General features: G+C 51.5%; 2 protein-coding genes across 5 annotated transcripts; both read right to left on the minus strand.

Moving 5' to 3' along the window:
- Positions 1–16,996: 16,996 nt before the first annotated feature.
- RPP25L (ribonuclease P/MRP subunit p25 like) lies at positions 16,997–18,907 on the minus strand. Of its 4 annotated transcripts, none has more exons than XM_081066879.1 (2): positions 18,633–18,907; positions 16,997–17,823 (listed from the first exon to the last, which is right to left on the minus strand). In XM_081066879.1, exon 2 carries the CDS (start codon positions 17,794–17,796, stop codon positions 17,305–17,307), a length of 492 nt encoding a protein of 163 aa, XP_080923005.1. In that variant the 5' UTR covers positions 17,797–17,823; positions 18,633–18,907; the 3' UTR covers positions 16,997–17,304. The 4 variants fall into 4 exon arrangements, with proteins under 4 accessions (XP_080923005.1, XP_080923006.1, XP_080923007.1 ...); XM_081066880.1 differs by having other exon boundaries at positions 18,405–18,695; XM_081066881.1 differs by lacking the exon at positions 18,633–18,907 and adding an exon at positions 18,357–18,566.
- Positions 18,908–20,215: 1,308 nt separating this feature from the next.
- On the minus strand, positions 20,216–26,764 carry DCTN3 (dynactin subunit 3). The gene is made up of 7 exons (XM_081066883.1): positions 26,563–26,764; positions 25,227–25,311; positions 24,440–24,526; positions 22,381–22,464; positions 21,363–21,421; positions 20,710–20,769; positions 20,216–20,519 (listed from the first exon to the last, which is right to left on the minus strand). Exons 1-7 carry the CDS (start codon positions 26,656–26,658, stop codon positions 20,430–20,432), a joined length of 561 nt encoding a protein of 186 aa, XP_080923009.1. The 5' UTR covers positions 26,659–26,764; the 3' UTR covers positions 20,216–20,429.
- Positions 26,765–27,482: the final 718 nt, after the last annotated feature.

Raw genomic sequence — 27,482 nt, forward strand, 5'->3', positions numbered from 1 at the left:
CCACCCCACGGACTTTTCACCTAACCATTGACCCATAATCCCGGTGCCTTGCACCTCCAGGGAGCTGCTCCAGGACTGGGGGTGGAGAGAGAGAAGGAAATATCTTGCTGTTTCCTCACACCCTTCCCCAGTAGGCTGCCCAGAGCGCCCGGGCCCTTTCCCAACAAATGCCTCGGGGACTCCCATTGCAGAAAAAAACCTTCCCGCCACTGCCCGGGCTTTTCACTTTCACTTCCGTGGCTGCAGAATCCCCTCAGTGCAACCGGCAGGGGTCAGCGGGGCTGAGGCTTACAGAGTGCCGGCTGGCGTTTCACTACACACCGCGAAATAGTGGCGTCCAGCTAAGATCATCACCCCCCCCCACCCACAGTAGGTGTCCCTATCCAGCCTCTCCCGGCCCGAAGCCTCCAGGTCATCAAGCCACTGACCGGAATAAGGTGGTGGGCACCAGGAAGGAGCGGGGCAGGGGCGACGGAATCTTTGGGGATCAGGAATTGCCCCTCATCCTGTGCGGAAACTGGGCCTGGGCGTGTTTGGGTGCTCAGGGGGCCGCCCCTCTCCTGGAGGGGCAGACAGGCGTCGCAATCTGTGGGTCATTGCTCGGTTAACTTGACCTCCGGATACTTCCAAGTCTTCTGCTAGGTCGAGAGCTGTGGAGAGTTCCGCACCGGACCAACGCCTCCACCTGGGGACAAGGGATTGCGGTCGGCAGTGCCTAAGTCCGCGGTTGCCAGCGCAGAGTCTGCGCGAGGCAGGGTCTACGCGGGGCGACCGGGGTCCAGAGCTGGTCATTTCGGTGTGTCAAAGAATTAGCGAGGACGAGAGGCGCACGTCGGACGGGAACAAGGAGCCTGTCGAGCCGCAGTTCCTCTGGGCGCAGCACCCAACCCCACAGCCGCGCCCGCTTCCCCGAGGCCACAGCGACACCTGGCGGCGTTGCGGGATTCCCGTTCTCCTTCTGGCTGCGGCTCCAGCATAGAGGCAGCGCCCACCTACGGAACTACCAGGGTGCGGCCTGCTCTCCTTCCCGCCGCCAGCGCCTGGCCGAGAACCGATTCTCCTCCCACCTGAGCTGGGGCAGCAGATTACTCCGTGGCTTTCTGCTACTGCCGCCTTCAATGCCCTATCTGCACACGAGCTTCTGAGCTTCCTAAGCCTGTGTTGAACCCTCCCGGACCTCACTGCTGTGGGGGTAAAGTCAGACTTCTTAGACGGCGAGGGTGGGGGGGGGGGTGTTTAACAGCCCTTGCAGGCTCTGCCTGTCTCCTCTCCAGCTTTATTAGGCACCACTATCCCCAGAGTCCTGGCTCTGCACCAGCCCCCTTGTCTTATGGCGCATTTATCCCCAAGCCAAACCCCGGTTCACGGTCACCCTGCCCCGAGTGTCACCCCATCTTCACCATTGCCCCTCCCACAATGGGCAGCAGAAAATAACGCCTCCAGTTTGGGAACCCTACTGCCCTGCGAGTGAGTGATGGGGATCCCAAATTTGATAACCCTAGAAGGCCTTGGGATATTAGGGAAATTCTCCTTGACTTTGAATCCCTAGAGTTTTATACCCACCATGAAAGAACGGCTCTGTGGCAGGACTTTTGGCTCCACCCTCCTCCACCCTGGAAGGTGACCTAGATTTGGACCACCTCTCACCTTTCACCCCCAGGAGTCAGCTGTGCCATCCCAAGCCATTGGATAGCCAGGACCCTTTCCCATTCCTACTAATGTGTCCTCAAGGAAGGAGAGTCCCTGCCCACACGCCCCACCTCTCAAGGTCTACCTTTTCCAGTGATCCTTCAGAAATAGTGCTTATTTCTAACTTACTATACCATCAGAAAGTTCCACCGTGGAGCACATACTTGGCTACCCAAATACAAACACTCACGCACAGGCTCTCTGTTTTACTTACAAACGTCAAATACATCATCATGTAAAGTCACACAGTTTCAAAGAGTCAAACAGTTGTATTTAAACTCGATATGGCAAGCTGGGAGTCAGGGTCCCCTGCTTGGGACTGGGAACTAAAGTTCTTGAAGGGCGGAACTCCTGGAGCCACACGCTTATACACAATACCCACACATAGACACAGTCACACAGCCATGTACTCATTCACACTGCCTGTCACACAGGCACACACACAGAGTTACACACGTTCTCAATCATACAAAGTCCCACACTGGGGTTTGGCGATGGGGCGGCTCCGGGAGGCAGTTACATAAACGCCCTCACAGCCCCCCTCACTCCCCCTCACCCCCCCCTGCTTCCTCACGCAGTGCCAGCGCCTGGGGCGGCTTGGCCGAGGCCCGGGAACAGCTCGGCCTCGCGGAGGCTCCAGGCGCCGAGAAACACGATCCTGACACAGCCCTAGGCCTAACAAGGGAGGGGGGCCCAGAGCACCCCCTCACATACTCAAGGTCCAGCCCAGCCCCCCAAGGACAACTCACCCCCATCCTGAGACAGCTCCCAACACCATCCTGGGACACCACCTAGGACCCAATCACAACACCCTCATCCTGCCCTTCTGGAATCCTGTATCTGGACCTCCTCCTAAGTGTGTCCTGACCCTTCCAACCTCTGGCGCCAGAAAAGAGCAAAAATTCCCTAAAGGTAGAGAATGGGAAAGGGCTTGAAGCCATAATGGGAGAACGTTAGTATTCAACCCGGAATTGCCCCCAATTCTCTGAAGCTCACTCCTCTTCCCTCCTCACCTGGGCCTTCTAAAGTCACTCGGAGAGAAAGAGGTACTTTCACTCCGTCTCCAGGCCCTCCTCAGCTTTGCTGCCTACTGATTGCAACATATTCTCTCAGAATTCTAAATTATTTGAAAGATCAAAGTCCTCCCCCTCCTTCTCTTTGATATCCTTCTTTCCTCCTTAGTTGGAAGTTCTAACTCTAGTCCAACCCAAGTTCCTCCTGTTTTGCTAAGAAGGACATTTGAGGGTCACCTGGGACATTGAGAATGAAATGCCCGAAAGGAGGAGGGGTTAAGTCTCAGGAAACCACTGAAAGTCAGGAGTCCAAAAGGAAAGGAGAGAACATCTGTACCCCCACCCCCCACCTCCAACATAACCCCAACCCCACTGTGCAGCCCAGACTAGATTTTTCATAATAGATTTTGAGTATCTGCCTGGGCTGCCCAGACCCAGGCAGAAAGGGAATTTCCCCCTATGTTCTCTGTTAATGAACAAAACATTTCATGTTGAAATTCCTCCTCTGCCCCCAGCCCAGTGTCTCCAGGGCCCCCCAGCCTGACCAAGCAGGGGGACCACGAGGAGAGAAGTAACAGAGTAGGGATAACCCCCAAGGGAAGCATAATTTACACGAGGGGGGGGCATGTTTTTTCATAAATAATTGGGTGGCTTTTCTTTTTCACTTTTGGCTAAAATTACCCACTCCTGTGGCAGATTCCCAGAAAGGGCGGCGGGAGGGCGGCCGGAGCTGTCCCAAGGCCCAGGACATGGCCCCCCTCCCCTGGGCCTTCCCCAAGTTGTTTTCCTGGTCTCTTCCTCTTGGATGTTTTTTTGATTATTAATCACATTTTCCATCTGCAGGCTTGGTCCAGACCCCCTCCCCCTGGGGTCAGGGCTAGACAGAAGAAGGAATGGCAGGCTCCAGGAAGATGAGTTGGGGATAAGATAGGCAAGTGACCCCGGATTTTGGCTGACCTGAAAGAGGCTATCAGTGGCATGTCACAGATCACACCCTTACTATCCTGGTACATAGTAGGACCTTATTCAATACAAATAGAGTGAACGAATGAGCAGGTGTCCAGCTTTCACAGCACCCAGCTGGCACAGGAAAGCAAAGCCCCTAGTTTCAGTCCCCTTATGCTACAGACAGGGAAACAGCTCAGAGAGGGAGAGTCATCTGCCCAGAGTCACACAGCAAGTTAGTGCCAGGGCCAGAGCAGGACCCCAGGAATGCTAATGTATTCCTCCATTCTCAAGGCAGTCAGTAAGTATGTATTGAGTACCAATTATATGCCAGGCAATAATCTAAGTGATGGGATATAGCAGTGAAACAGAGAAAAATCCATGCCCTCTCAATGATGTGGAGCAATTAGAACACACACTGCTGGTGCATGTGTAAATTGGTACAACCACTTTGGAACACTATTTGGCAGGATCTGCTAAGCTGAACATATGTATACCTTATGACCCAGCAATTCCACTCATAGATATATACCCAAAAGAAATTCTTGTAGAGTTCAAGAACGTTCATAGCAGGTTTTTTTATAACAATAGCCTCAAACTGGAAACAACCCAAACGGATGTGATATAGTAACAGCAATAGAAAATAATCAACTACACACAACAAAAGTGGATAAAGCTCACAGACAAAACGGTGAGTAAAGGAGGAGGAGGAGGACAAAAAGGAGAAGGAGGGGAAGGGGAAAGAGAAAACGGAGAAGGAGAAGAAGAAGAAGAAGAAGAAGAAGGCACAAAAGAGTATACATTGAGTGATTTCATTTATATAAAGCTCGAGAACAGGCAAAACTCATTTATGGTGTAGGAGTTAGAATTGCAGTTACCTTTGTTGGGATGGGGTGTCCAAAAGCATACACACATGTCAAAACTTGAACTGTGCCCTTAGGGTTTGTGAACTTGACTGTTTACTTTTAGCCTAAAAAAAAACTTCAAAGATCCTCTGCCCTCATGGGACTCACATTCTAATCAGGGAAGATGGATACTAAACAAAATAGGTGACTATATAATTTATTCACCTGACAGTTCAGTGTCTGACTCCACAGACCCCTCAGGCAAGAGATGACAGCCTAAATGTCACCTAGAGAAGCCTAGACTAAGCCTCTTTGTCGTGTCCCCTTGTGCCATACTTTTTCCTTATAGTAGTTAGTGTACCATTTAACTACCGAGTTATTTGTGTGGTACCTGTGAGTCCCTGAGGGCAGCTCTGTGAACTCCATCTCCAGCCATCTTGAGCTAGGTTGGCCATTGAACAGCTGCTCCTAACACTTCGAATAGGTTTAAGTAAGTGTTGAATGAATGAATGAATGAATGAATGAATGATGCAAGCAGGACAACATTGAGCTGGGGGAGTAAAGTCCCAGGGCACAGCGGAGGGAGCCTATCTGAGTGGGTCACAGCCTCGAGGAATGGGAAAGAGGGTTTGGTATCCTGTAAGGGATTAAGCAGAGACCCAGAAGGCAGGCTGAGGCAGACTGAGTGGCTAAGAGACCACATCCTGAAGTGCCTTTGGTGCCAAGGCCATGCAGTCCTGGAAAGGCATAAAGTAGGTGAGGAATAGAACCAGATTTGCATTTCGGAGAGATCATTGAGGCGCTGGATAGAGAGGGTGGTGAGAAAGGCCAAGACTGGAGGTGTGGCAGCCAAGAAGGAAGTGTTTGCAGTGACCCATAGGAGAGAGACCTCCAGCCTAACCTGCGGCAGGGCCGTGGAGCTTAAGAGAGAACAGGGCTTTGGGGGAGGCACACGGATTCATCTTCTCCATCTGCTCCCATGACCCCCAAAGGAACCCCAGTGTCACTCTTTACGCAGAGAACAGGCGCCCTGGACACTTAGGCCAATGTCTGCTCTCCCAAGGCCCGCCCCCTGGGTGATCCTGGGTCTGGATTAAGTTTGGAAAGAGAAGCAGATGGTCAGGGAGCAGATGTGGGGAGAGGGACGAGGGAGGACAGGGAAACTAGGGGTTAGGGGGACTATACATGTTTGAAGGTGGGAGCAGTGGCACAGACTTGCAAAATCACAGATGCAGTTTTTCATTTTGTGTTGCACAAATTTGCATGAAACTAAAGATGAGAAGCTCAGAAGCACAAACTGGGTCCCTCCCTCCCTCCTCACCCCAGTGGACACTGATCTCCCTCTCCTCCCATTCTTCATGGAGGAGGCATATGTCTTCAAAGGACTGTCTCCTTCTAGTGCCAGGCAGAGACTGACCTTGATCCCTGCTGCTGTAAAGCTGCCTCCCTGATAACAGAGCTGGGATTTCCTAACAGTACTGACACTCATGTGGCCCCAAGATTGGCTCCCTCCCTTCATCTCCAACAGCTCCATTCCTGGCCAGCCTGCACTCTCCTGGGGTAGGGGGCCAGGGAAGAAAGGAGGCTCTCAACTCCCAGAAATGCAACTGTTGTGATTTGGAAGACAGAGAAAAATTAGAGATTTGAAGACTGAATGCCAGAGATACCCAGGCCCAGGGAAACAGACAGAGGCAGAGGGGGAGTCCAAAAGAGAAAATTAAATTAAATTCAGTTTAACAGACATGTATTAACACCTACTGTGTGCCAGGCCCAGAGGGAACATTGTGTACAAAACTACAGATGATTCCCAGGTTTTTGGCACGAGTGACTGGGAGATGACCGTGCCATTCACTGAGCTGGAGAGAGACTTGGGGCTTGACATGTCCAGTTGAAGGGTCTGTGGGATGGTGGCCAGCAGGGGCAAGGATGGGGAGAACACAGAAGCTGAGAGAGGGCTGGCTGGATGGCTGGTGGGAGGTGTGTTGTCCCTGTCCAACAGCTCTCAATGCCCTCAGTCGCCTCTGTGCTAGTGCTGGTTGCGTGGGTATTCATCACAGTCCCAGACTGGCCAGGGCACTATAAGGGTGCTGGGAGATGACAAGACAAATCAGGGAGCAGAGAGAGGGTGTGATGAGAGGGAGACGAGGGGAGAATTGCAGCTGAAACCCTGGGAAGTATGATTAAAAGACAGAGAAGGCAGAGAAAGTGTGATGGCCTCACAGGTAGAAGAAGAGCCAGGAGTCAGGGTTGTCACAGGACCAAAAAGGAGCCTGGTGAGGCCAAGAAAGAGCCCTGGTCTTCAGCAGCCAGGAGTGGGTTGGGGGCAGCGGGACCAAGTTGGTGCTGTGGAGCTGATTGACATAGATTCTCCTCAGGGGCCTGTGAGCAGAGTGTAGGCCCCCCCTTCCCCAGCATCCCTGCGGTCCCTGCAGTCCTACTTGGTCTAGGGGCCTCTTTCAGCCAGGCACAGGAGAAGAGGATGAAACAGCTCCCCTGCCCCCAGACTTCCATCCCTGAGCCCTGAGCCTTCCCGGGAGAGTCCTGACCTTCCTCAAGCTTGGGAGACTGTAGCGGTCAGGGGAGTCTGGGGACCCTGGGGGTAATTGAAACCAGGGCTAAGACATTAGAAACCATAACGTGGACTCCCTGGCTCCCCCAGGATAGCTCCTGGTTTTCTTCTCACCCCAATCCTTCCTGCTGCTGACAGCTCGGCTCTCCAGGCCTCCACCAGCTGGGCCAATGACCCTCCTCCCCAAACAAACTAGAAGGGGTCTCCAACCAGAAGGCACCCACAGCCAGCCCTCAGGGACCTCTTCTCTGTGCTCAGACAACCTTAGTGTATACTAGGCTAACTCCTTACAACGAGGTGTCACCAAATTCTAGTCGTAATCCTTTATTGCAGAACCTATCCTAGGGGGTTGAAGTTAGACAATAGAAAGGATTTCTCAGTAGTGAAAGAGAAAAAAGGTAGGAGATGTGGGGCAGGAGTACCTCTCAGCTAGCAGGCGCTCAATAAATGTGTGGGGAAGAAAGAATGAGTCTCAAAGACCACCAGAGCGTGGGGTTGCCTGGGCTGGGTCTGAAGCAGGGGCAGGACAGGCTGCTCACCAGGGTGGCAGGAAGGGAAGGGCAGATGAATGCTGTGGCCTAACGTTCCCTTTCCACCTCTCTCACTGCTCTGATGTCTCTCTCTTTCCCTCTGTACCTCTCTGTCCCAGTCATGGTCTCTGACAGAAAGGACAGAAAGCCTCATATGTTGTCTGCCTGATGGGAAGGACTGCCCCCTGCACAGCTGCCTGATGATTCCAGGATTCCCAGATTCCCCATGAGGGCTGGTGTGAGGTCCCCACCATGGTCTCTGCCTGTCTCTCTTCTTGGTTCCTAGGTGAGACTGAAGGGTTCAAATACCTAACTCTACTGCTTACTGGCTTTGTGGCCTCAGGTAAGTGACTTAATGTCTCTGTGCCTCAATTGCCTCAGGAGTGAAACAGGATCATAATAATGCCTATTTCCTAGGACTATTGTCAAGATTCAATTAAATGAAATAATCCAGTCAAGTGTTTAGCTTTAGAAGCCCCTTCATCCGCAGGCTTCAGCTTTCTCCCCATTGATGTCTCTATGTCTCTCCCTCTGTCTGTCACAAACTTTTTCCCCATCTCTCTATCTACGTCATCCTCTGTGTCTCAGTCTTTGTCTGTCTTTCCACCTTTCTCTTGATCCTTTTTCTCTCATTGATCTGTCTCTGCCTGAAGTCCCCAGACAGCCCTGTTTGACCCTGCTCCAATCCCAGTTGGCACAACTGGCCCAGGTGAGGTGGGGTGGGATGTCTGGGGAGGCTTCTAATTCAAACATGGAATTCCTGGCAGCAAGATCACGCCTGGGCCTGAATGTGGGTGAATCACAGTTGGTGGGAAGAGTGATTGTATCTGAGTCCTTTCTGGCCAGGCAAGAAAACTGGGGGCTTGGTCTGGCAGCCTCTTGGAGGAAGGGGGACTTGCCCTGACTGCTCTGACCGCCCCCACACCTGGGTCCAAGCCAGATCCCCCATGTCTAGGCCCTGTCTGGAGGTAAGGCAACATGCCCAGAGCTGAGGACCAAAGGGGAAGCCCTCCACCTCTATATAGAGTGGTTTCCCTGCCCTCAGAATACTCTGGCCCACCCTTACTCCTGCTCGGAGCTTCCCATGCCCCGTCCCAAACCCTTATGGACTGCCTCCATAGATCCAGCTTGTCTTGTCTCTGGCTCTCTCTGGTGCTATCTCTATCTGGGTCTCCCTTAACCTTGATCCATGACTTTGGCAGCCAGCCACATATGATTTGCACCCCGAAACTGAGGCTGCCAGGGATAGGAAACAATGGGGTTGAAGAATCCTATGTTATTCACCTGGACCGAAGAGTCCTTTCTTGTGGGGGAGGCAGAGGACACAAAAAGTTCAGATGTAACTTCTATATCACTGTGGATCTGTGAAGACCAAGCATGATGTAGATTACGTGCTCTGTAACTATAAAGCAGGTGAAGGAGAGGCGAACAAAGGACCCCAAACAGGGAACTGGATGGCTTAGGTTGCAGCAGGCCAGAAGCATGGATAGACTATTGAAAAGGCTACTGCTTGACTCTGGCTCAGTGAGGAGTCTTCTCTGGAGGTCAGGATTAGTCTCAACTAGTCCAAGATACCCCCAGACCTGGGCCCCAGCCAGACCCCTTACATCAGCTCTTGGGCAGAGGGCCAGATGGGTGAACCACTAAGACTTGCCTCTGAGTTCCCTATTCCCAAAACATCATTGCCTCAAGGTGCTCACCAGCTTCAAGGAGAGAGAACTGGGACTACAGATCCAGAGAGGGAGAAACACTAGGCAGGGTCACACAGAAGACAAAGGCTGAGACTGCCTCCCTGGTGTCCTGGCAGCCAGCCTGGGCCTGTCACAGGGGTCCTGTGCCAACACTGTGACAGGGACCAGACGTGAAACGGGATTTCATGTGGTGAGAGTGCATAGGAATCCATGAACATGTGGGCAGCTGGGCCAGGGGTGGGGCATCTCATCAAGCAGGACAGATGTACAGCTTCCTGCCCTTCCCGTCACATAGAAATAAGCACTGGGATAAGAGGTTCCAAGAGACAGAGCGAAAGAGAGGCAAGAGAACCTGGGAGAGAGACCAAGAAATAGACACAATCAGAGACAAAGTCAGATGCAAAAACAGAGATACAGAGAAAGAAAGATGTGAGTCAGAGACATAGAGACAGGGAGAGGCAGAAGAGAGAAAGCCATGGAATTAAAGACACAGAGATAGAGATAGGGAGACACATGAAGTCAGAGAGAAACAGTGTCTCAGAGTCACAGAGCAACAGTCGCATGGAGTCAACGACGTACAGACACAGACAGAGAAACTCAGAGACTGAGAGGCAGGAACAAAACAGGAGAAATAGAGATGGAGAAGACAGAGAGAGAGTGGGAAACAAAGACAGAAAAATCAAGAGAGGCAGAGAGATGAAGAGAGAGAAAGGCAAAGGGAGACAAAAAGACCGAGTGAGGCAAGGACAGAGGTTAAAACAGTAGGAATGGCAAAAGTGGGCAACGGACCAGTGTCTCCTGGTTTCCAGTCTCTCCAGCCTAGTCGCCCCAGGGTTTGGGCCCCTGTTGCTATCCTTTGGTTTCTATAGCAACAGGGAGGGCAGCGCTACATTTGCATATATATTTACATCCTTTCTTTCTGCATAATTCAACAGGTTTGTGCATATTCATGAGACTGTGAGTGAAGGTGACTCCCAACACCCTCACCAGTGCTCAAAACCTGGCTGTGTTGCCTTCTGCTTGCCATACATGGTCAAGGCTCTAGGCCCCACCTCACAGGCTCTGACCTGTCCCTGCCAAACCCTGTTAACAATATTCCTCGCCTGCTCCCCAAACACTCGCTTGTACTTTCCTACTTATCTCCAGACCTTTCCTCAGGTGATGCCCCTCTGCCTGCCGGGGATGCCCTTCCCTTGGCATCAGTTCTGCCAATGGTACACACACGCAAACACACACACACACACACACACACACGCCCTCACACATGAACTCTGGTGGGGTGCGTGGCATGGAGTGACCAATGTTCATTCTGGCTCCCTGGTGGAGGAGACTCATCAGTCACACTCCTATCTGGGTGTTTCTGTCAAAGAAGGGAGTACATGAAAGGATCACATTGAGAGGCTGGGCTATAGCTGAGCCCAAGGCTGACAGACCCACAGACACTGCGGCCTCCACATGGAAACTGACACAGCCTACCTGGTTCTAGCCAGAATAATCAGAAGCGCTAGGACAGAGCCAAAAGTTGCCTCAGGAACAGAAGGACTGAGGTGGCTCAAATGATGGAGAGGGCACTAGGGCCAAGAACCCTTTCAAAGTGCCAGGCCTTGAAAGCTCTTGTGGGCGTGGAGGGGCCTCTCCAGGGCCTGCTCCAGCCGTAGTTTTGGCTTCGTCATCTCCTCGTAGATCCCTATGGCAGCCTCCTCACAGCTCTTCCTGCCCTGTGCTTCCAAATCCATTTCCCACACTGCAGCAGTCAGAGCTCTCTCTAAAACACCGTTCTGATAGTCCACATCATTCCCTTATTAAAGCCTTCAGTGAGTCTCCATCACCTTAAAGAAAAGGTCCGAGTTCCTTGGCCAGGCACTCGGCCCTCCTAGTCTGTCCCCCACTCACCTCTGAGCCTCATTCCACACACTCTCCGCCTTGAACTTCAAGCTCCAGTGATCATCTCTCTGTTCTTCTCACCTTTATGTCTTAGCTCACGTCTGCCCTTTACCCAGAATATCCTTTTCACTTTTCTTCGAGCTCTTTGAGATTCTACACAGGCATCACCTCCTCTTCTTTGAAGTTTTGCCTGTCCCTAAAGACTGAGCGAGGGAATCTGAACTCCTGAAGTCTAATAACTTCCCTAATCTCTGAATTCACTACACCAATAGTGAAATTATTTATATATGTGGTTATAGCCCACATGAGGCTGGAGGTTCCAAGTCCCCTGACTATATTTATTACATTGTGGGTGATCGTTAACTGTTTGTTGAATAACTGAGAGATCACTGAGCCCATTGAAGGTCAAAGTTCAAGCCTAGACTATCCTCTGTTTCCAGGCACCTGGGGAACTCTGCACTCAGCAGAGGGAAAGGATGGGCTATCCCTTTGTGAATGCTGCCACCGCATGGCCAGACTCAGAAGCACAGCCAGACATTACCTTCCCAGTGCAAGGACAGAAGTGGGAGCTGGGATGCCCTACAGAATCAGGCCTGATCCCTGAGCTCCAGGCTTGTCCAGACAAATAGAGGGGAGTGGGGAGGTAGCTTTGATGAGGGAGTGCTCAAAGCCCACCACTGGTGTCCTTTGAACACTCTTGATGAGTTCCAAGCAGACAGAACAGCAAGAGCAAAGACTCAGGCCGAAAATCTCATGGCACGTGGGAAAAGTAAGGCATTATTAGTGTAGCAAGAGCCCAGGGTCCAAGAGGACCAGGCCAAAGATGGGCTGAGCCATGGCACTGACCAAGCAAGAGGGTCCTTTAAGGCCATCCAGTGAATGAATTTGGATCTTGTCCTCTAATCTGGGCATGGGGTGACTAAGGGAGCAGAATGATAGATCTGAGTGTGGCCACTTGGAGGCTCAATATTCATTCATTTACTCATTAAATACTACTTCTATTCATCAAACACCTTCTATGTTCAAGATCCTTAGGTTACATCAGTGAACAAAACAAAAATTCCTGCCCACTTGGAGCTTACATTCTCATCAGGAGACAGACAATAAACAAAAACATTTAAAAAGTAAATTGTATTTAAAAGTAAAAAAAAAAAAGGAAAAAAGACTTGGTAAGAAAGATGAGAAGTGCTTGACTGCAATTTTAAATGGAATCGTCAAAGTAGGCCTCACTGAGGTGACAGTTGAGCAAATACTTGAAGAAGGGAGGGAGATAGCCATGCTGGTATTTAGCAGAAGCGCATTCTAAACAATGGGAACAGCCAGTGGCTTAGTTAGGAGGAGAGCACAGGAGACCAGTAAGGAGACTGCTGCAAGATAATGAGGGACCAAACCAACAGAGGTTGTGAGAATGAAGACCTAGGAAGCAAAACTGGCAGGACTTGGTGCCTGCTTGGATATAGGGATTATATAACCCTTCGGGTCATATTGTGTTAATTCCTCATTTCAAGGCTAACTAACTTACTATATATGCCACCTCTAAGGCAGAGTATGAATGCTCAGCACATTCCAACCTGGATGACTCCATCGCCCCCTGGATAACGCCCCCTCCCTAGCCTCTTAATTCCTCAACCTCATCTTCAGTGACTTTTCCTCCAGGCCACCCAGCTATCTAACTCTCATGCCCACAACCAAGTCCTGTCAGCTCCTAAAACTCTCAAAGCCACTGACTCTACCATCTCATTCTTTATTCACTGTTATGGGTTGAATTGTGTCCCTCCAAAAAAGATATGTTCAAGTCCTAACCCCTAGTACCTCAAAATGTGACTTTATTTGTAAATAGGATCTTTACAGAGATTATCAAATTAAAATGAGGTAATTAGGGTGGGCTCTAATCCAGTAGAACTGGTGTCCTGATAAAAAAAAAAACATTTGGACACAGAATCAGACACAAAGGGAAGATGATGTGGAGATGGATGACTAGAATGATGCATCTGAAAGCCAAGAAGGCCGAAGGCTGCTGGCAAACCAGAAGCTAAGATGAATCAAGGAAGGGATCCCCTACAGATTTCGGGGCAGGATGGCCCTGCTGACACGTTGATTTTGGACTTCCAGTCTCCAAAACTGTACATATCTGTTGTTCTAAGCCACCCAGTTTATGGTGCTTTGCTATAGCAGCCCTAGAAACTGATACAGCTACGATGCCCTCTCCTACTTCTCTCAACCACTGCATCTCATCCCACCCCACCCGACATTTTCACAGGGACCGCCAGGCCATCAACTCTTGCCCCTTTCTATCTTCACTTCTTTCCCAACCCAATTTGGATTCTTTGGTCCTTCACTACATGCACTCTCTTGCCAGTCTCCTCACTATTCTTCCATCATTCCTGCCTGTCTTGACCTCACCTCGGTCTCGAAGAAGGCAACAGTGCTTTCTCTAAGTCCTCACCTGTCCTGTAGCTGCTGCTGGAGCTCACAAACCCTGGCTAATGACACTATATGTTCATGGTCACCAGCCTCAACTGGGCTTTTAGCCCTGCCTGGTCATTCTCCTCTACCCACTTTGTGTGTGTTTTTTTTCACAAAGAAATCAAAATTTATTAAAAAATAAAATATTATCATCCATTCAATGTGCTAAAGTACTGGAAACATTCACTACAGACCAATTTGGAGGTAAAAAGTTATTTTCAAATTTATAATCAGGCTACAATTGCTGAAAATCTTTTTGAAGGTAGGTCCTTTCCTACCTCTTTGTTTTTAAAGTTTATTGGGGTGACAATTGTTAGTAAAGTTACATAAATTTCAGGTGTACAATTCTGTATTACATCCTCTATAAATCCCATTGTGTGTTCACCACCCAGAGTCTGTTCTCCTTCCATCACCATGTATTTGATCCCCTTTTCCTTCATCTACCACCCCCACCCCCCTTACCCTTTGGTAACCACTACACTGTTGTGTCTATGAGTTTTTGTTTCTCATTTGTTTGTCTTGTTCTTTTGTTGTTTTTGGTTTACATACAATATATCAGTGAAATCATATGGTTGTCTACCTACTTTTTCTGACATATTTCGCTTAGCATTATACTCTCAAGACCCATCTATGTTGTCACAAACGTTCCTGTATCATCTTTTCTTACCGCCGAATAGTATTCCATTGTGTATATATACCACAACTTCTTTATCCATTCATCTATCGAAGGACATTTTGGTTGTTTCCATGTCTTGGCCACTACCCCCGTTGTTCTCTCTCCCAATTGCAAGAACTCTCTCACACTCCCTTCCCACCAGCCTCCTCGCTCCACTTTCACCAGCACAGCTGGACTCCTGCTTCAAGAGAAGATATAAGCCTTTTGAACTCCTCCCTCATGTCCCACCATCACCTCCACACCCATCTGCATGCATACCCATCCTCAACTCCTTCCGTTAGACGGAATCATCTCTCCTCTTCCCTTTGGGAGGTCTGCATCTCCATGCTTCTGGTCCCATTTTCTTACCCCCTCAGGAATCTCATTCTATGAGTTATCCACAATCTTCTGTATCTTTAATCTCTTCCCCTATTGGCTTCCACTATCAGCATATAAATATGCTCATCTCTGCCAACTCATTAAAATTAATTAAAACTCTCTCTGTAGTCTACATTTCTCTCCAGCTATTTATCACCTCACCGCCCATTCATAATCCAACTTCTTGAAAGAGCTGTTTCTACTTCCTTACCTTTTGTGCCAAGGCATAACCTTTTCTAAAAAATTATGGAGGCAAAAGCCATACTGCAGTGGTTAAGGATAAAGTAGAAAGTAAAGGAACAGAATCAGCAATTATAAACAATTCTTATGCTCCTTCCTAAGCTCGGTCAGACTTTCTGACCTCTAAAGGTCTCCTCCGTCTCTCTGGCTCCCTCACTCATTTCCTCCTATAGGCCCCAGTTGGGACCTGTAGAGGCCGAGGGAAAAAGCCCCAGAATCACTAGCCATTCCTCCCTCAGCCTGTGGCCTATTTCCTGATTCTCTGAGTTGCAGACCCTGTTCTTCCCAAAGGATTCTGACCCCAACGCAGTTTCCCTCCATACTACTCCTGCCATCATCCTGGAGATCCTAGGTGGTGCCTTGACAGGCTGCGCAATTGGGAGCTTCTCCTTGGACTCCCAGAGCTTGTGACGACACCTTATACTGAATCATTCCTTCAGCGCAGGTCATCATGCGTATTCCACGTGCTCAATCCACCCTGGACACAGGAGGCTAATCAGGATGGGATGCTGAGACAAAGATCAATTGTCTGCAAGTAGCCTGGCCCCAAAGCTCTGGGGACTAATGACACTTGGAGAGCTGTTGCTGGTAGGAGACACACCAGTGGAGATGCTCAGCAAAAAGGCAATATGCAGAGACTGGGAGGGAGCAAAAACTGAATTAGCCACAAAGAGAATGGAAGAAGTCAGGCAGCGGCTGGTAGCAACACACCTGAGTCTCCCCCACAGCCTCTAGGGGTGCATTGGGTGCTCCATGACCCTCTGTATTTGAGAGGCCTGGCTGGGCAGCTGCTGGGAGGGTTTCCTGTCTCCTAATATCCCCTGGTTCTCCATCATCTGCCCCTCCCTCAGGGTCTTCCACATCACTCTGGGTACCCTACTTTGGAAAGCAAGGGATGATGTAGTAGTCGAAGTTTTGGCCACAGCCTGCTGGCCCTGTAGTCCCTTCATCCCTGATATAAGCCCTTAGTGAGGCCACCAGTTCCCCAACTCCATCTTCCCCAACTTCTCTACCCCTCCTTTCCAGACTCAAGCCGATCAGTGGAACACTCAAATGGCTGAGCCCACCCTGCTACAACACGAGCTCGTAAGAGCCCTAACTTTGTGCTGTTCTGGTGACTGGACACCCAGTCTACTGGACACATTGGTGAAGACCTCAACATCCCGTGGGAAGACTTATCGGAGGCATCACTTCGTCAGTTATGTACATGTCTAATCACTATGCTGTACACCTGAAACTAATATGTCAATAATTAGTTTGAAACTAATATGCAATAGAAAAATAAAACAAATTTAAAAATCAGGAAAATCCAGTGGGAGACCCAATTGACTCAACTCTTCACTGAGTCCACCACCACCCACAATCCTGCTCTGGTCCCTCCCTACAGGACCCTTGCTACCACTGCAATCTTCACCTCTCCTCATGCCCGACCTGACCATGGTGAATCTAAGAGCCTAAGGCCAAGGTTCGACGGCAAAGGATCAGCAAGGGGTAAAAAGGCAAGGAGACCTGGAGGGAAGATGTGGGAGTGAGGTGTTTTCAAGATAAGAAAAAGCATGTTTGTAAGCTGCGTCATTAATAATTAGGTAATTAACATTTATATAGCACTGTATGCCCAGGTGGTATCTAAGAGTTATATGTGTATATTTCTACATTCAATCCTCATAACAACCCTCTGAGGTAAGCACTGTATCATTTTATGGATGAAAACACTAAGGCACAGAGCAGTAATTTGCCCAAGGTTACAAAACAGTACCTTGCCAATAAGCTAGAAGCACAACCAGGATTCAAATCCAGGCAGTCTGGTGCCCAAGACTATGATCTTAGCCACTGTAACATGCTGCAGACAGAGAAAAATGTTGACCTGGCAGAGTCCCTAAACCAACCCAAAGCACGTGGCAGCCAGCCACCCAGAGGTCTAGAATCAGTCAGGTTACTGCTTGAGGTTTCTTAATGACTCTAGATCCTCCCAGCATTAGCCTGAGCCTACCCTTCCTGTCTCCAGACTGTGAGTTCCTGGGGGACCAGGGCAGACTGCCACTCCCTTAATCCCACCTCCACACAAGGAGATCGAACAGAGGGAGGCTCATCCAACAGGCAGAATCTTCTTTATTTCCTAACCCACTCCCTGGACCTCTGTCAGAAGGCAGGTCGGAGGCACTGTAGATGGAAGGCAGAGTAAGCCCTTCTTAAGCAACCCAGAACGCGGCAGACCCCACACCTGTCACTCTTCATAGCAGCCCCTTCCACATGCCAGAGGGAAGAGAAAGCAGAAACGGGAGGCCCACTTCTGTGGATTCAAGTCTTGTTGGACATGTTGAGCCATTACAGAGGCTTCTCAGAGAAGGCACAGTCATCCTAGACATTCAGGCCTGGAGAGCAGCTTGCTCCGCGGGTCTTCAGGACCGGGTGTCTCGAGCCCTTCTTCGGGGTCGGGGGCCACAGCTGGAGCTAGGTATGGGGCCCAGACCAGGGGGTGCCCCTGGGGGCTGGTAGCCACACTCATTGGGGTCCAGGGGGTCCCGGCTGAGCAGTACCCACACCGCAGGCACATGTCGGCGGACTGTGAGGGGATCTAGGCCTTTGTCGGGTGAGGTTGGTACCCAGCTGTCCTCAGTCTGCAGGAAGCGCAGCTTGGTAAGCTGGTGCAGGCCTGGTACCCGCCGCTTGACAATCTCAGCACAGCTGACAGCCTTCCCTGCAGCCCGGCCAGAACCCGAGAACACCACATGCCTCGCGCTGCCTCCCTCCAACCGACCCAGCGCCAGCCCCAGCAAGTTGCGGATTTTGCTGCCATCTCGGACCCGCATCTCCAGGGTATCAGGAGGTAGCTGGGGCATCGGAGAAGGTGCCGGGAGTTCCACAGAGCCAGCTTTCCGGTAGTGCTCCATTCTGCTTGCTGCTGTATCTCAGTGCCACTGCAGGGAAGTGTCAGATGAATGAATGCTAGGCAATGTGCCCCAGGCCACCCCCACCCTGGCTACCCAGGACACGGCCGGATCCTCATCCCAGACTTCCCAGGAACAAGTCAAGATCCCCATTCTCTCAGCTTCTCAGGACAGGGGCCATGCCTGCTTCACCCTAGGAAGGGAATAGACCCCATCGACTCCCATTCCCCTGGACAGGGCCATAACCCTCCCTCCACCCTGGAGTCCCGCGGACAGAACCAAATTCCCCAAACATGGGGCCCTCTGGAATAGGGCCAAGCCCCCTCAGAGTTCCCTAGGGTGGGAACCAAGCCTCCCTCAGCTTGGGCTCTTTGGGACAGGGTCTGGGCCCTCACCCCAGACTCCCTGAGAACAAGACTGAGTCCCCCTCACCCCGGGCTCTCCGAGGACAGGGACATCGCCTTCTCACCTCGTGCTTCCGAGGACAGGGCCAAGCCCGCCACCCCAAACTCCCAGAGCTAAGAGCCCCCACCCAAACAAATGCTGCCAAAGCCAGAACTGACGTCCTCGCCCGCTCCGGAATCCCTAGGCCAGGGCCGAGCATCCCTCACCGGAGATTCCCGGCGTCATTCCCCCAACCCTGGTCACTCAGAAGCTCGGGACGTGAGGCTAGACGCCGACAGCTGCTTGGGCCGGTACGTGCGCCTGGCCCCGGGCCTCGGCCGACTCCATCGCTACCGGCCGCCCCGTGTCCGGCCGGCCGCAGCGGCCGAGGAGCCGATCCCTACTGTCCCCCGCCCCGCAGGCGCCCCTCCACCCCGCAGGGTTCCGGCTCTCACCGCGGCCGCGGCCACCGCCTCCACTCCGACCCGGAGCCAAGATGGCGCGCGGGCCGGGAGCGCGCCGAGGCCGCGGAGCCGCGCACGCCGGGTGGAGGCGGGGCCCGCCGGCCTCCGCGGGGAAACTGTGTCACCGGGAGTGAGCTCGGCCGCCACCGGGACCTAGAACGCACTCGCACCAGCCGCTGTACCGCCCTGGGGAGGGGGCACCCCTATTGGGGCGAAAAGAGTCCTGCGGAGGAGAGGAGCAGCCATCAGAGCAGTCCCGCGTCCGAAGACTGCGGGGGACTTGGCCTTAGAGGATGGCTGGGCGGGCTGGCGTTACCAGCTGAACGCACCGAAACTGCAGGTTTCCCTTTGTACGGGAGCAAGAGGTTCCGTTTCGAGGGGCAGCTGCTGCGTGGGTGAGAGCCTTGGTCACCGAGTTCTGAGCGTCGACCTCATTCTCTGGGCACTGGCGAGCCACGGGGGGTTTCCATCAGGGGCCCAACAAGTTCGTGTGCGCAGCCCACTGTGGCTGCAGCGCAGGAGGGGGTGGGATGGGGAAATCGGGCCGCAACCTCTGGTGACTCCAGGCCGCTGTATAAATCCAATAAATACAGAGCTGCCTCCGCGCTGTTACTAGGTTGGCACAGGGCCCTGGTCCAGGAGGTGTGTCCACGAAGATTCGTCCGGTGCCAGGCATATAACAGGCGCTCAAATATTTGTTAAATGATTTGTTGAAAGCATGGACTAGACAGATGGCAGTGGGAATGGAGAAGAGTAAATTAAGTTGGGAGATATTAGGAGGTTGTTGTGGTGAGGGGCTGGCGACTATTTGGACAGAGGAGGAAGGGTCTAGGATGTCTCCCAGTTTCCAGACTTAGTTCGGACACGCTGAATTTGAGATGCCAGTGAAACCGCGCAGCTGGAGTAAAGAGCAGGCCTTTGAAAAGGTGCCTGGAGCCACAGCACTCCCTGAGACCACGAGAGGGCAGCAAACACTTTTTCTGCTTTTTATCATAGTCCCTCCCTCTCCTGACCTACCGGCTCCCCACTCCCCTTTCCCCCCAAACCCCTGCATCAGAACCTGTTCAGGGCTCCCCTTCTGGGCTAATAGCACCTAGAAGACTACCATGAGAGAAGCTTCAAGGCTCCTCTCTGCCTTTGCACGTGCTGCTCCTTCGGCTCTCAAAGACCCTGGATATCACCTAGAGGGCTGCCTCATTCATCCCTTTTTCTTCTGTGTCCCAAAGGACTCTGGGACCAGCTGCTGGGACTGATCTTCTCTTTGACTCTGGCAGCTAGCCTGTGCAAGGCAGGGATCAGGTAGACCCTACCTGTGTCTTCCCCACCTGGCATGGAATCTGACATTTAGAGGGGTACTTGGTAAATGTGGGATAAATGGATACATAAATGAATGTTCCACTCACATCAATTAAATGAGAGCATTCATTCTGAGAGACCTACACCTACCAGAAAGCCAGACCAGGATTAAGTATAGCTCCTGGTTCAACCATAGGAAGGTTGACAACTCTGCCCTCCACAACCCCCAACCCCACCATCCTCCCCATCATAGACAAGAAGTCGGCACACTCCTCCAGTGATCTCTATAGTTTATTGTCACTGGAATAAGACACTGATGAGGGGAGAGGGTGCAGTGAGGAAGTCTCAGGTAGCCAGACCTCTAACCTCAGGGCCACACCTGAATGCAGATAGGCTGTGAATCCAATAAATACAGAACTGCCTCTGCCCTGTTACAAGGGCAGGTTAGCACAGGGCTCTGGAGTAGGGCTGGCCTGGGATGGGGAGCAGCCATCACTCCTCTGCTGGCTTCACTTGCTTGGCGGCTTCTAGCTGGCAAAGTAGCTCATCCCATTGCACGAACTGCTTGGAGAGAAGCATTGTCTTGTCACAGGTCAAGGTGAGAACAGGAGTCTGAGTGAGGTAGTGCAGAGATTTTGCATCTACCAAAAGGGTGGGTGAGCAGGGGAATAGACAGGCTGGGACAGGATGAGAGAGACAGAGCTAGAGATGGAAGAAAAGGACAGGGCTATGGACAGCTCTCCTCAGGGGCCTGGCTGAGCAGAAAGGATACAGTCTTGTTGTATTCTTCCAGGACAGCCTTGGACTCCTCGGTGATCTCCACAGACTGGTCCTGTGGATAAAGGAGTGGATAAAGCCCCCACTTCCCACTAACCTCCCTGCTTCATCAGGGACCCCACTCCCCATAGAGCCTAGAAAAGGTGATGTTTAACCCCAGAGCCAAAAGGAACAAGTGTCTAAAGGGGTACCTTGAGGCTCTAAAATGAGCAGTCCTAAGGACTAGCAGAGCAGTCCTAAGGCTGATGAAGAGGGAATGGACCACACATTTAAGGAAACATTTCTGCTAGTATATATCTCCTTCTCCCGTCCCCTATTTCTGATCCCCTTTTCAACTTTACACTGGAGCCTGGGAATAATGAAAAAACAGCTCCTCCACCCATTGTCAAGGACACACCATCCCCAGGAATTCTTGGGTACCTCCCAATATCAACCTTCTGGTGTCTCAGAATAGCTCTACTCTGGGAGGCAGGAGACCTGGCCAGTCCCTTCCCCTCTCTGTGGCAGATGGAAAATAGAGGATAAAGCCCTAAGTTTCTCTGGGAGCTGACACCAGGGGAGCCTGAGGCTGTTTTCCCAGGCAGCAGGGGTGAGGACTAGGAACCTCACCACCTCTACTTTCCCTTCAAGTCCTCTCCCCTCCCATACCTGCTGCTGGATGTGGATCTGGGCCAAGCGCTGCAGGCGGGCTGCATGCTCAGGAACGGCTGTAAAACACATCGCACACTGCCCAGTGATGCTTGTGCCTTCCCCCGGGACTGCTCAATAGTCTATTAGGTCTTCGGCAGGATTAGAGTATTGAGTGGAGAAGCTAAACAAATGCCAGGCTTCATCGACCGCTACAGCTGGAAGTGATGGTGGGGCTCCCTGCCCACCCTAGTCTTACTCTATGACCCAAAAAGGAGGGGAAGACACAGGCCTCTAGGAGAAGACAAAAACCTTGGGGTCCCCAGAGTTGCCTTATACCCCCACCCCAGTGCTGTAAGCGGAGCCAGGTAAAGAGAGCTTTGCCTATCATGGGATCTGTCCCTTTGCTGTCAGCCCAAGAGACAAGGTCTGCGTGGCCCAGAAAATACAGAGCTTGCAGGTGGGCTGAGGGTGAATACCAGGTCCCTAAGCTGGCCACCTGGAATCCAACACCCAAAGCCACCATGCTGGGCCCACAGCTTAAGGCTGTCAGATGCTCAGCAGGTAGCTGATCAGGGGTAGGGAGGGGGAGCTGGGAAAAATACCTCCAGAGACAGACAAGATGGATATCTGGATTCAATTAAAGTCACTGTCTGCTTGTCAAAACCCAGGCCCAGGCACTGCTCTCAGCAGTGCGGCAGGAAGAATTCACACACATTCACATACCTGGCAAGGACTATTACAGTAAAATCTGGGCTCTGCAGCACCCTGAAGGACAGATGCTGAGGGGTGGGGTAAAAGGCAGAAGGAATTCCCAGAGTTGGGGGCTGCTAGGCTTATACTAGTGTCCTTAGGTCCAAATTGCCTGGGGTTCTGAAACAGCTCTCTGCCCTGGCAGTTTTAATCCCAATGCAGGAGGCAGATACCCTAAGGTAAAGGTAAAGACAAGGAGCAGACCTGGCCTGAACCCAGGGAACCTGAGGTACAGGGAAGTCCTGCACATCTACCCACCTCCCCAAGCAGAGTGGTGGAGAAGTACCTTTGATGTGAGCGCTATCCAGCATGGGCACCAAAGCTTCCACCTGCTCCAGGAGTGCAACCTGGGAGAGGATAAACTGCTCCTCTGAGGCATAAACACACAAATAGTCACAGTGAGGTGAACCTGAGCACTGCTACTCCGATGCAAGGGGCTGAGGACACAGCAGGGGACATGGCTGGGTCCTGGAGCTTGGGGCAGCTACTCTGCTCACTGCCCCCTTCTCTTGGTGCAATGCTCCCATTCTGCTCCCACCTGTCCTGGATGCCTCTGGTCCGACCCATCTTGAGCCCAAGGAGCCTCTAAGTTTCTCCAATTCCCCGCTTTCTCCAAATCCCACCTTTCTCCAAGTTTTAACTTGAAGGCCTCTTCTTTTAGCCTCTTATCAACAAATTCAGTGAGCCCCTCCTAGGCCACAGGAGACAAAGTACTTCAGATTTGGGTCCCCACACCCAAGGGCTCCTGGGAAGGTCTGAAACAGGAGACATGTGGCAGACTGCTGGACAGATTCTGCTCAGTCGTTCTGAGAGGCACAGACAATTACAACTCCTGGAGAGCTGGGACAGTAACGAGTCCAGTGAGGAGAGCATGGCCCTGCACAGGGGATTTCAATGGTTGCAGAGTGGCAAGGGCATTCAAGAAGGGAGGACTATTGGGCAGACGGGTGGCTCAGTTGGTTAGAGTGCCAGCTCTGGGCAACAGGGCTGCCCGTTCGATTTCCACATGGGCCAGCGAGCTGCGCCCTCCGCAACTGGAATGAAGTTAATGAGCTGTCGCTGAGCTCCACGGTGGCCTGATGGTTCAGTCGGTTGGAGCACGTGCTCTTAACGACAAGGTTGCTGGTTCGATGCCCACAAGGGATGGTGGGCTGCGCCCCCTGCAACTAACAATGGCAACTGGATCTGAAGCTGAGCTGCGCCCTCCACAACTAAGACTGAAAGGACAACAACTTGACTTGGATGGAGCTGATGAGAGTCCTGGGAAAAACACACCACTGTTCCCCAATAAAGTACTGTTCCCCTTCCCCAAATAAAATATTTTTTTTAAAAAGGGGAGGATTGTTATGTCAAACATTGGAGGCAAGAATGCTTGTCAATTAGTAGAGCAAAAAGAATTCAATTTGCTGAACTGGAGCAAGGAAAGCACAGGAACCAGAGCTGGATGGGAGGGTAGATCCAGCAGACTGTACAAGGCTTGGAATGGCAGGCTAAGGATATAGGACTTTATTCCTAGCAAGGAAAGAAAGATACTGAGGTTCCAAAGTAGACAAAGGGGCATATGGGAAATGTGTTTTGGGAAGATGACACTGGACCACATGCAAGAAGGGAAAGACTAGGATCAAGAAGAGCACTTAAGAGACTGCAACTGTTCATGTACAAGGGGACAAACACAGAGGCAGTAGCCACAGGGAAGGAGGAAAAGGCCGGACTCAAGAGTCAGTGCAGGAGATCTCCGAACTTAATGCCTGGGCCACAGCAATGGCTCAAGGATGTCCCGCTTCACCATCGTATGCCTCCCACCTAGGGTCGTCTGGTCACCGCAGGACATCATTAAACATCCTTTGAACGAATGAACAAACACAGGTGCTTGGCAAACCCTACCTCATGGAGTAGTCGCCTAACTGATTAGCAGACATTGCTAAGACAACAGTTCCTGCCTAGAATTCTGAAATCCCAGAGCTTTCTCACATGAAAGATGTTGAAACTGATGCCCATATTCTCCTCTCCCAAATGTAATGCTCTCTGGCCCCCATCCTTTCCTGGAAGCTCCTCTGTCTAGTGAGCAGAAGTGAGGAAGGTTCTAAAGGAAAATTCTAGAGGCAGACCACTGAGAGAACGCTGGAGTAGCCCCCACCATGGCTGGCTCAGCAATATACCACAGCCAATGCCTCTTCAAGGACCACAGGCCGAGCTCGGGCTTCAGCCCAGAGCCAGGCCAGAATTCCAAAGAGCAGTTTCCATGGCTGTATTCACGAGAGGACAGGCAGGGAGGCCATCTCTGTGCCCAGGTTCCCTCACAATCCACGTCCTTAGATGCACGTGCACTCACTGTCCAGCTCTACCTGCTAAGATGAACTGCAGCTTAGAGGCATCAGGTATGGCGATGCGGTCAATGTACTCAGGATCCAGGTATTTGATCAAGTCTTCAACTAGGAAAGACAGAAAATGAAATAGAGTTGGGGAGTGGGGATCAGTTTAATGAAGGGTATTGGGGGAGTGGTCTACCTTGGGGAGAGCCTTGGGTTGAGGAGCTGACACCCACAGTGTCCATCAGCAGGCCTCCACGAGGCCCCCCCCTTCCTGTCTCTCCTCTCTGATTACCTGTTGGCTGACCTCAAACTTTAGAGCTCGGAACACAACTGCCTCCACCACTCTGAGGCCCTCAGTATTCCCACTACCTATGTTCACTAAGGGCGGAAGCCCCCCAGCCTCAGTGCCATCAAGACAAGCCAGAGCTTTATCTGATCTCTAGTTACTGAGCACGTTTATAGCTCTGACACAATCAAAAAGGCATAGCTGAGCCAAGGCTGGGGCTTTCAGTGCCTAATTCATTTCCTGCCTTTGAACCTTGCCTGTGGAAATCCCATACCCCTTCTCCCTCCTTCACCGAGGGGATCTTTCAGGCAGAGCTCTTATCCCATAACTTAGGATACTGTCGTGGGCTTGAAGTTTAACCACAAAAATAGAAAGCACACCTTAATTCACCATTTCAGCAGGGAAATGTCTTCACACTCTATCCCCAAAGGGCAACACAAGTGACCTACTGGGCTGAACGATCCGGGCCAGATCCCAGGAAGCAGAGGCATGAGAAGGAGGGCAGGCAGACAGACACCCTATGAAAACACTTACTCTTTTTGTACAGAATCTTCACCCTTTCCCTCTTGCTGGCAATGTTCCCCAAAGCTACCTGCACCTTGACCAGGCCATCAGCCACCTGTAAGGGGAGTGGAAGTTAATTCCAAGATTCATCACCTTTCTCAAGTCAGGGAAGAGGTAAAGAACCCTCATTCCCTCAAGTTCCCAAACCTCTGTCCCAGAAATCTAGGTTGCCCCCTTCGCTTGTATGAAAGGATATGTCACTCCACCTTCTGGGAATCGTCAATGTGAAGGGGGAGGTAATCATGTACTCCTTGCGGAGTCTCAAGTCTGACTGGAGAGGCCATGGACTATTTTAGTTTATGGGGCACTAGTATACACGATGTGTTCCCTGGTTCCTACCTCTCTGACTGAACCTACCGACGCTTTAAGTGTACAGGGTGAGGAATTCCGATGTCAAAGGGCTGAGTAGATGGAGAGGCTATGAAAGTGAATGATCTCACCCAGGTTTTAGGTTAGAGCATGAGGAATGCCAATATTCAAGGGTCACATATACGGGAAGGCAAACAAGACTGAGGAACCGCAGCCAGACCGGAGGAAAACCAGGAGGGTTACTGTCACGGATGTCAAAGGGAGAGAATGTTCTGAGAAGTCAATTCTCAAGTGGGGAACCATCTGCCAGTGACAACTAATTCCACAAGAAGTGTGCAAAACAGACATCATTACCTGTGATGCACTTAATTCCAGGGTATTCCTGACACTTCATCTTCAGCAAAAGGTCTTCCCAGAGTAAAAAGGGGACGGGAGGGCAACTGAACGTCTTAGTTGTCAAAATGCCGGCACTGGTGTGAAGGAGTGCGGGTCCACACTGGAATACCCAGTATCCAATCTCCTCCCCTCCTAATCTTGGTCCTCTCAAACCTCACCTCTCAGTCCCCTCACCCAGCCTTCCTTGTTCACCCTTGCTCTGCCTCCTCTTATTCTATGGACCTCTCTCGGAACAATTCATTTAGCAATTAATTATACAGGGCTCCATGACGGCCCCTCCATTGTGGACTTCAGCTCTTACGGAAACCCTCATTAGTCAGCGGCTCGAGTGTGTCAAGTCTCCCCAACTCGTCTGAGGGAGCAGGGGCGGAGTCTTAGTCATATTGAGCACATTTCAAGCGGGCCTAATAATAACCCGCCATATCCTGTGTGGGCATGAACTCCAAGGGTCCGAAATGCTCCGGGAGGTCTGGGACCTTTGTTATTTCAAAGGCCCGGCTGCGGGCGACGGGACTAGAGCGGAAGCATCCAACCCGAGGACCCGGCCAGTAGACCGCTTGCGCGGCCCCAAAAAGGGACCACTGGACCCCAGATCGCTCACCTTCCGCGAGCCGCGCGACCCGCCGGGCCCGTACACCCAGCGCTCCAGCTCCTCCACACGGGCCTGCAGCCGCTGCACATCGGTTACAGCCGCCATAGCTACTACCGCCCCGCCTCAGCCGCAGAGCAGTCAGAGGGCGGGACGTCCGTCCAAAGAGAGAAACCCGGCGGATCAGAGCGCGCGGGCGCCCCTCCGTACAGGAAATGACGTCACGACACGGGCCTGCAGTGTCGGAAGTAACTGGCTGGGCCGATGAAAGATGTCAAACGCTGTCTGGTTACCTAGGCAACAGCCACCTGTTAGGCCCTACCCTTGCTTCCAGCTTCTGCTTGTCAAGATAACCTTTGCCTTTCTTCTTATAATTACAGGGTACCAAAGAGGTTTTACCACCCCAATCCCCGAAGCTGAATATATAAATATACCCATTATTCCAGGATTGGTCCATTCCCATAGATCAGTAGGAGGTCCCCCGACATACCATAATCTTTTGGAGTCTATGGTTTAAGCGATTAAGTGTCTTGCCAAGGGCCACTCAGCAATATAGTGACAGAATCGTGATTTGAACCCAGGAAGTCTGATTCATGAGACCGAACTCTACCTACTCTTATGGACCTTTGCTAGTCTGTCTTCCCTTCTGAGAACGCCCTGCCCCAAAGCAGCCTGTGTATAACCACATAATCCCTCCCCAAGCCCCAGACCCAAACAAGAAGGAAACGAGTCACTAGGGAGGGAGGGACTGCAGCTTTATTATCCAGGTGTGACCTGAGGGACATCTCTTTCACAACATTCCCAACCCAACCCTTCATCTGGCTCCTGAAAAGAAGAAGCAGGTCTATTCGAAGAGGTAGGGTCCTAGAGATGGCATTGACACAGGGACACATGAGGAGATGATGGGGGTTACTGAGGGTAGAACTCTTTGG

The sequence above is a fragment of the Rhinolophus hipposideros genome, assembly GCF_964194185.1.
Source record: "Rhinolophus hipposideros genome assembly, chromosome: 11".
NCBI lineage: Eukaryota > Metazoa > Chordata > Mammalia > Chiroptera > Rhinolophidae > Rhinolophus > Rhinolophus hipposideros.